This window comes from Eimeria maxima, genomic scaffold (genome assembly GCF_000499605.1).
Source record: "Eimeria maxima Weybridge genomic scaffold, Emw_scaff1251, whole genome shotgun sequence".
NCBI lineage: Eukaryota > Apicomplexa > Conoidasida > Eucoccidiorida > Eimeriidae > Eimeria > Eimeria maxima.
In genome coordinates this window covers 1-9,264 of record NW_013564252.1, presented here as the reverse complement: position 1 = coordinate 9,264, position 9,264 = coordinate 1, and the positions used below count along the sequence as shown (strand labels likewise).

Sequence of the window (9,264 nt, the reverse complement as noted above, 5' to 3'; positions counted from 1 at the left end):
TTTCTAGTGCTGCGGAGGTCGAGGTCACCGCTCTCCCCACCGGCTTTGTCCAATCGAGGTAGCCGGGATAGTGAAGTGTTTTGTGCCCCTTTCAAAAGAAACCGAAAAGCCTCAACTGTCCGGGATAAAATACGTACAATGTGTTGTATGGAAGGACTTTCGTGGTGAAGTGATAATGGCGAGACTTGAAAAGTGTGCCCTCATCATTCACGCCGCAACAATCTTCTGAAAGAAGCAGCGCACTGAACCGGAAGGCTTCTCCTGAGGGAGGCAAGGCCTCCAAAATACCTTATATGCTAGCTGGAAGCGTCGTGATGAGGGCAGCAGGAATTCTTGCCTAAATATCCATAACTAGGATGTAGCCAAGTTTCTTTCTTGAACAGGAAGGTTGTCTCCTCTTACCCACGCTCTCAATTTAGCTCAAAGGGAATATCACTTTGAGGCCACAACATAGCATTGCGGAGTCAGTAAACCCTCTGTACCGTTTACTCCCGTTGCATGAGACTGACATCATCATAGCGCCGACTGCGTTAACCAAGAACTAGAATCATATATGTAAGCACAGCGGAAGCATTGGAAACGTGTATTCTCACAAACACTGGTTCCGCAGATCATAATTCGTTTACAGCTTTGCAAAGAGTTATTGGGAATAGCCCATGAGGTATTCCTAGAAAGACAGTCCCTGGTTCTAGGTTAATGCGCACATTAAAACCCATTCGTTTGCATTCTGTGGGTTCAACGAGTGATTCACAGTGGTTAAATATGCAGAATTCACCATGTGGTGCATGCGGAGTGTAGCTGTGCTTATCCTACGCGATATCTATTTGGGGCCGCTTTTTTCTTGCGGGTTTCTGACAGACCCTGCAGCACTACCCAGTATGAGCTCTCCAGCTAGGGCAGATTCCTGACTGTTTTCAAACCAAATTGTTCAGCGTAGACGAAACTCGGATACCGAGCACCTGCAATATAGAGCATCCGTGAATCTGGCGATTCCGCCGTAATAAATGGTCATGAAAAGGCGCAATTGCACGGGCCTAGAGTTTTTCGGTTCTTCAGGTTCGTCATTCAGCAGTGCATCTGTTGAAGCACAACACAACGACAAAGAAGGTGAAAAATATCCTCATCAGGAAATGCGTGTTTGGCTAGGTCAGTTTCGCTCCTGCCTAGGTATACTGCATGCTGCTGAATTCGGTCTTCCCAGGCCGTTGTGCAGCGTTGCTTCTGGAATATTTGTATTGAGGTGCTTGGAAGGCTTTTCGGAGTATGCAATTTTACAGGGACGTGGGCAAGGAACTGACCAATTTTCATACCACGAAAGGTCCATTTACTTGCTTATTCTCTTGGTACAGTACTGTGAATTACCGTGGTGGAGCCCAGACCCTCGCTTAGTCAGTCCTTTGTTTGAGCAATACAGTGAATTACCGCTACGTAGTCCTTCCTGCGGCAGAGTACAACAGATTCTATAATCCTCAACGTGTTGTCTGGAGTGCCTGTATCCTTTTCTCTTTCTATTTAGTTGTCTTTAAGACTTTAGAATGCCACCTCACGAGAACACGGAACAAGGCAACACAAAGCAACGATATACTCCTCCAGCATACATGAATTGACGGCAGCTGCTAGAGATTCCCACTGCACATTATAGTTTGTGTTACTCTTCGAAAGCAGCTGCGTTTTTTTATGCCCACCATATGGTCAAACGAACTGTACGGTTAGTCCAACCCGTGTCCAGTTTTCTGAAGCTAGCTGTGCCAATGCTCGCTTTGTACCGTAAGCTACGTACTCCTTGTTCATACAGTTCAGCAGGTGGCAAATTGGCCACATCAATATAGTTGATGCTACTTATCGAGTGTTCTCACATGTGCGGCGGGGATTAAAGCGAGACAGCTGAAGCGGTCACCGTTTGGGTTGAGGCAGCTGACATTTGACAGGGAACAATCAGACCATCCGCAAGAAGGAAATTACTGGATTTAACGTAAATATGTTATAGGAGAATCACGCAAAAAAAACCAGCTTAACAAGCCCCTCGAGTGTGTTCTGCTTAAGAGGTGAGCATGGTGGGTCATGGGGAGCCTGGAGGCCTGCGCAAGGGGCAACGGCCACCGCATTGTGTATATTTAACACGGAGGATCTGGCCGATCCATTACTGACAGATTTAAATTGTTTTTTTGAAAGGTGGGATCGTAGGCGTTGCCTGCATCTGTTCCGTTAGCTGGCGTGCCTCGTCAGTGTGCCACATCACAGTCTAACGTGCAAAGCACGGCAGCACAGCATACCTCCCACATTGAAGGTTAGGACCTCGATCTGAGGTGCAATTGCTTTTGAAGGGAAGCTAATTTCACTCGTGCCGCTGCTTTCTTCGACTTCGCTGAGTGCCGAATGCCCGTTTGGCAGGCGTTTCTCAAACGAAGGTCACCTGCGCAAACTGAAAATGTTTGGAGACGTAGCGCAGCCGGAAGAGTACCAGACAGTGGAGTTCACTGTCTACAAAAGTGCAAAAGTCATGAGCCCTCCAGACATGCCAGATTATATGCTTGACTACACGATAGCCAAAGCGTGAGCCGCCGCCCTGCGTTGCTGTGACACCGTAGAAATGCCATCGTGAGTTGAATTTAGCATTTCCCCTCTTGCTTCGACACTCCTTGGAGTTTTTGATATATACACAAAAGTATGCTAGATGCAGACCAGACGAAGCCATCCCCGGCCAGCTGCTGTACAACTGCCTCCACGTGGGTCACACAGGCAAGAGCTTTTGGAGAGTGACAACGGCTCGAATGCGCAAGAGGTTGCTACGGCACTAAAGAGGGATCTGGACGAGAAGTGGCAACCATGCTGGTACGCCATATGATAGATCCACTCCAACTACCGTCGCTCGAGAACGTGCCGCCCGATGAGCACAGGCTTCTGCAGCAAGTATAACAAACTCCGCTCATCCCTGTTGCTTATGTTCTTCACATTGTTCTTCGCAAAAAGCCTTCACAATATTACAGAGCTGTTCAAGCACATTTCTTTATTCCTACGAGGAAGCTTAACAGAAGCAGCGGTCCCCCAGCACTGAACTCTTCCTGCAGTATCCATGCAGTGATAGGACGTTTCAACTAGATGGCAAACAACATGTCCTCAACTATACACTCGTTCACAAGTGCGTAGTGACAGTCGAAGCACTCGCCGGCAACACGTAGGCCACTACCACTGGACACTTGCGATGCTCCTCTGGTTCACTTCAGGCACGTGACAGTCGGACAGAACTTCGCGAGCTACGTCGTCCACCAGAAGCGGCGATTTGTCTACTTTACGATCGGAAAGATGTCATTTCTTGTGTACAAAGCACAGTAAATACCCTGGCACATGCAAGACGAAACACTGTCAACTTGTACTCCAAGCTTGGGGCAAACAGACCTTTCCCTCGGCTTTCTACTGCGCTGTTACCAGGGGAGCTGCATATGCCACTAATGCCAAAATTCCGAACGCCCCATACCGCCTGGCACTAATAGTGTATTTCCCGTGCAAATAGGTGAGAGGGGGTCTGCTTCTCCTCAGCCAATGGCGCTTCGACGATGGGTTTGGCAAAAACCATCAGATGACTAGCAAAGTAACCCTTTAAAGGGAGCACATGGCCTATAGTTTATGTGCACCGAGCGATTTTCCGTTGTACGGGGTGTGAAAAAAGTTCATGGCTGTTCATATAGGTTAAACAAAAGAGTTGGCATGATCGCAGCATGCATAGGCATGTGGCGATCATGCCAACTGAACTGCAAGAATGGGGTCAGAGCTCCTGCTCTAGCAGCAGCTGCGTGGCCTTCAGGTGATCTCCCTGGGCTTGTTGCAGAGCAGCTTCGGCCTCGGCAGCAGGAAGCAGCAGAAGATCCTGCAGCTTCTGGACCGCTGCAGCAGAGACCGCGCATTTCCGTGCACCTATTGCTGCTTTTATCTCTCCTTGTTCCAGGGACGTCATCAATGCGGCTTGTCTCTGACAAAAAGGCAAATAAAAAACACGGCAATTCTATTCCACTTAGAAATTACTGAAAAAACGAATACTACTGACTAAACAAAGCTTGCTCAATGAGAAAGGCGGAGCTGGTGGGCCGTCTGTCCATGGCGAAGTGCCCATACCACGCCGTCTCTACCTCATTGACTCTGTCTGTACCCCGGACCCAATGAAGTGTGCTAAAAAATGCAGTTAGGGCTACTCCCTCTCCCCACACGCAATTCTGTAAATGCAGACAACCGTACAAAATAACGAGGTGATGGGGAGTTTGGTGCCTATGGTGAGTAAGGGTTGAGGTACCTTTTCGTCCATTTCAGAGTCGGGAACATCTTGTTGATCTAAAGTGGCAAGTTCCTTCTGCTGTTCCTTCTGAAGGCGATCTCCCGGCTGCTGCGAAGTCTCAGCTGGCGGGGTCTCCTCCGAGTCCTCCTTGTGCGGGGCCATCTTCCGAATCGAAACAGGGCTCAAGGAGTCACTCTAACAACCAGTTGGGATTAATTTGTGCGACAGAGCGGCTAAAAAGAGAAACGAATGCCGCACGGCCAAGGCACACTTCCTGTGGCTCCGCTGGGGCCCTCTGAGCCCTACCTAGGCCGAAGCTATCGAAGCCTTCCGGTTAATACACCAGCTCTTCCAGGAATAATGCAGAGCAAATGAGGTAAGACTTAATAGGTACACAGTCACTGCTCACGTAGATGGGAGCTAAAGCCAGTTCAAAAGTAGCCGCTGCAGATGCACACAGGCAGCGTGGAGGAGGTTTTCTACTGAAAGCCGAAGCCAATAATCAAAGTGGAGGCTGAGTACCACCCGTGAGTCACAGATAAGGCTTCTCCGACTAATTTGGCTTAAAGGGCATACTTGATTTCCTATGGCATTCCTCTTCTGCAAATGGCATGCAAGGAATGGGACGAAGCCGAAGGATGGCGCACATCCAAAAGTGGGCGTGAAGGGGGAAGCTCGGTTGACAATACCATCCAAGTGTTACTCAAGAGCTCCAAAAAAACCAAAGTTATGCGAAACATGCAGAGACAGCATGCGCAAATTACGAGAGAATCGCCGCAACCATCTCACTGCATGCACCATTGGGGCCCACCTCCACGAAATTGACCTAAAACCTTCCATCCCACCACAAAGGGGAACGGCCAAGCTACACATTTATTTTTCCTTCTTAATGACTGCGAACTCCCAACCGCCTCTTTTGAAGGCACATTCACTATCAAGCTCTTGAGATCACTAGAATAGCTGGGTGCCTATCTACACGTACAGTCCTGCAACACTTTGCCGTTGCATAGTCTGTGTTGAATTGTACTACTACTAATTTATCAGAGGCTGGTAATTAATGACCAAGTAAGTGTTCACCAGCGATCAGACTGTTAGTCCGTGTAGCAGAAAGGGGCTTCGTTGTAGGTGTATGTGGGGTTGTCTTGCAGCACATTGAACGATGGTCGTCATCCTAGAACTCTTGCTGCAGTGGAGGCCAATAAGCGTTCCTTCAAAACAGCTGACCTCCATCCCCAGTCCCGAGGTGTCCCTAGCTCAACTGGTGGGGGCGATGTGGGATCGTCCGGCAGTGAATATTGCAACGCAACTCCCTGCAACTCAAGGTACTTGACAACCCGCATGCAACCACTAACAAAGCTACATGGCTGTATGCACCAACAATGCAAACCCTTTGTAGGAATTGCATGCAAATTGTCTACTAATGCCGAGTAAGGGTTCATCTGCCCAGACATACTAGCCACCGTCCGGGAGAATATGCTTCAGCACCAGTTGGGATCGCTGTTGGTAGGAAGACCACGGATAAACAGGACTATAATGTTATGCTCTGCCTTTATACACAGTGCTGGGTGGGCTAGCCCTCGTTAGAGATGACGCAGAATCGGTAGCCCACGACAATCCAGGGTTATGCAAATTTCCCCCATACAACGCACAACGCAATGATTGTCTTTCATTGACTGTGCGCCTGCAAGAACCCCCTGACAAACTGGAAGGAGGCGACAGTGAATAGCGCAAAGCTACTTCACAGATAGCGCATTACTGCGCTCAGTGCCTTTTTTCTACGGAATTTCTAGAATGTGTTATGGCGATTAGAACCACGCATCACTTCGGCGTGTCTGCTCAACTTCGGAATACCGAACTGCGGGGTACCATACGGCCAATCCACGAGTGCCCTAATGCTCATGAGGAAGAAGTGTATTTAATTAGACAACTGTATAAGATAATTAGGCGCAGACTTAACTTGAACCGCCAGTGTCATATGGACCAAAAGTGTGCGCGGGTCTGCCGCAAGCTGGGATAAAGGTGCCGGTCCCTACCTCAGGAAAACCTGAGGGTATCAGCGACAAACTTAGTTCCCTTTCAAGTTTACGCTAAAATTGCACATGATAAGCAACCGCCGTAGAGCCACGCGCTAAGCGCGTTCGCCTCACTCAGGCCAGCTGAAGGTATCGCGCCACCACCTGATATCAGAATAACCCAGTGGGGCAGCTCCCATATAACCACAGACAGAGGATTCCTCCTATTCAAAGACTGAAGGCCAGCGGGTTGAGGGTCGCTCCTGCTGCCTCAGGGTATATTTCTGTATGTCTCTTCTCACTTCCTACGAGGCCCCAACCTCCTTTAAGAATTCGTCGAAGGCCTGATAAGCGCAACAAATGAAAGGAGTGCTAACACGTGCTGTCAGCAACGAGGGAAACTGAAGTGCAACAACGATCATCCGCACAAACGATGCCGCAGTGGCTTGTACAGCGGCAGTACCAGGAGCAAGGGTAATAGCCGCATCACTACGGCATCCCCTGTGGGCGGCCGTGGGACTGTCTTCGTTATTTACCCTGTCTAGATCTGCAGGCGCAGGCGTTTTCGAAGAACCACCGACTACTCCGCCATCTCCATGTTGCTTCTTGGCTTCGCCCAAAAATTTCGCCAGTCCAGAAACCTGCCCTCTCTCCCCAGAGGCCCCCCCGACGCCCCCTTGCCGCCCCAGTGCTGTGTTTCCCATGGAGTACGCAGACACGCGGGAAATTGATGGGCCTTCATTTGTCTTTGCCGTCGCCGGCAGCTTCTTGGTCCTGTGCACACAGCATACAAATGCAACTGTCAACAACAGCCGTTCCAAGAGAAATTGAATCCTAATGGCGGCTACAAACTCAACCCCAGCTGTTTACGCAGCCGACGCAGCGTGAAAGAAACATCAACCCGCTCTTGCCCTCACCTCAAGTGGGTGGGCACAAACGTCATTGCCGCCTTCAAGTCAGAACCGCCCGCCGGCTTGTCGGCCTGCTGCTTCTTCGCTGGCACAGGCGGTGTTTGATGCTGCGGCGGCCTCTTCTGCACGTTGGTGGGCCCCGCAGCACCCGAGGCCTGCTGCGGGGGAAGGGGGCCCTGCTGCGGATTCGATGACACGCGCTGCTGGTCAGGCTGCTGCTGCTGCATCTGCTGCATGTGTGCAACGAGTTGAGATGGGGGTGCAGGGATGCCATAGAACGGCGGCTGCGGAAACGCAGAGACGCACCAGACTGCCAGCACTAAAACCCGTCAGCAATGCAGCACCTGCAGCAACAATGTCTGAGAGCCGAGCACGGAGCCAGTGAGCTGCAGCGCAAACCGCTAAAAAACAGACCATCCCCGCGTCGTCTGCCTCAGCTCACCACAAAACCTGGAGGAAAGAAACCCGGGGTTCCATGAGGTGCCTGTATTTTTGTATACGCACAGAACACAACACAGGGCAGTCAGCCACCCACAGATCCTAAGACCGCCCCGTCAATTCGCTAGGGGTTCAGCAATTGATTATTTTGCTGAAGGCATTCGACCCTCTTGAAAACATGCAACGGCAAGCTGCAAGGGAGCCGAAACCACCACCTTCAAGCGACACCTAACCACTCACCCCTTGAAGAGGTCCCGCAGCAGGGGCCTGAGACGTCCCGCCGTAACCTGCCAAGGGAGGAGCGGGAAACGGCAGCGGCACCAACGGCATCGAGGGAGGAGCCGGCATCGCCTGCTTCGTTTGCTGTTGTGCTGCTGCCCTGCTCAAACAACAGAAGAGGAAGCAACACGAGGGACAGCTGCGGGAAACACGAACTACCCCGTCAAGAATAAGGAAAATAGCAGCGGTAGGGCCACCACAAATGGCGGATTTCGCAAGAGGCAGTTTAAAGCACCGCATAAACACATCGAATCTCTAGTGACTTCACAGCACAACAGCGCGAGCACCAGCAGAAGCAAAGCCCACGTTGGAACTGGAGATGAGCAGGCAGCTGATGGAGGCGGCGGCTCTGCTGGGAGCGGAATTGAGGCCAGAAAATCTTCGGTCGCCTCCCCAGATGGTGCTGTGTCTGCACCTGGCGTCTTCTTGCTGCTACTGCTGCTGCTGTTGGTTCCAGCGGTCGGCTCATCTTCGCTTTCCGAATCGCTGCTCATATCAGAGTGTCTTGACGGTCCCCGCCTATCCCGCATGCGCCGTTGTTGGGTCTCGACAACTGCACGCCAACATCTCTCGGCCTAGAAACCCGACACTAGACCTCAACACGGCAGCGAACCATATACAAAATCCACAGAAAGGCGAAGCAGAAAAGTAACACAACTACCCCCGCGCAAACCCCGCGCAACCGACGTAACCCATGAGGACTGGGGAGGGGGCAGGCATTGCACAGATTCAGCTAAGCATACTAGAGCCACTGAAACCTCCGCATGTATATCTCCAAACAGTATCTATATCCATATACCCCCAATGCAATGAAACGAGCCTCACAGCGTCTTCTCTGCTCCGACTTGTCGTTAGCCACAGCGGGCGGGTACGGCCGTATGGAACCGTCGGGATCTGCAGCACAGGAAACCGGACGGGAATTGAGTGCCGCAAGAATGCATGCGCTCCTGCGTGAAGCTTTGAAGCAGAAGGCGGCACCGGTGACAGAGACGGGGTCAGGGAGGAGGCTTACGGCGAAAGATGCCTGTGTTGCAAAGCTCTGGGCAGTAGTAACGCCTCTCCTCGTCCTCAGGGATGCGTTCCCCATGGGAAAGCCGCTGCTGCAGACACCGCCCGTTCGGGAGGGTGCTGCTGCTGCTACTACGGGGGTCCACCGAAGCAACAGAAGACACGTCTGCCGTCCTCACACGTCTCTCCGCCTCCACAGAACTCACAACTTGAGCCCATAGTTGCTGCAATTTCTGCAAACGCCGAGTCCGACCTTCCGTCATAGGTTGCCCAGACCTCGCTAAACAACAGCACACAGACTGCCCCTGCTATACATCCGTAGAGCACTGAAACAAATCCGCCCCCCCCC

The 9,264-nt window shown here is 51.3% G+C and overlaps 3 protein-coding genes across 3 annotated transcripts; 1 reads left to right on the top strand and 2 right to left on the bottom strand.

The window, feature by feature from the left end:
• Nucleotides 1–2,428: 2,428 nt before the first annotated feature.
• EMWEY_00050620 (dynein light chain type 1, putative) lies at nucleotides 2,429–2,845 on the top strand (the record flags this gene model as incomplete). Its single annotated transcript, XM_013479624.1, has 2 exons — nucleotides 2,429–2,553; nucleotides 2,740–2,845. 2 exons carry the CDS (start codon nucleotides 2,429–2,431, stop codon nucleotides 2,843–2,845), a joined length of 231 nt encoding a protein of 76 aa, XP_013335078.1.
• A 918-nt stretch (nucleotides 2,846–3,763) lies between these two features.
• EMWEY_00050610 (hypothetical protein, conserved) lies at nucleotides 3,764–4,429 on the bottom strand (the record flags this gene model as incomplete). The annotated part of the gene is made up of 2 exons (XM_013479623.1): nucleotides 3,764–3,967; nucleotides 4,286–4,429. The coding sequence occupies 2 exons, from the start codon at nucleotides 4,427–4,429 to the stop codon at nucleotides 3,764–3,766; spliced, it is 348 nt and encodes a 115-aa protein (XP_013335077.1).
• Nucleotides 4,430–6,584: 2,155 nt separating this feature from the next.
• Nucleotides 6,585–9,195, bottom strand: EMWEY_00050600 (hypothetical protein, conserved; the record flags this gene model as incomplete). Its single annotated transcript, XM_013479622.1, has 7 exons — nucleotides 6,585–6,623; nucleotides 6,816–7,053; nucleotides 7,197–7,474; nucleotides 7,869–8,007; nucleotides 8,214–8,460; nucleotides 8,733–8,801; nucleotides 8,920–9,195. Coding segments are annotated over 7 exons (1,286 nt in total), but the record flags the coding sequence as incomplete, so codon positions are not given.
• Between the last annotated feature and the right edge of the window lie 69 nt (nucleotides 9,196–9,264).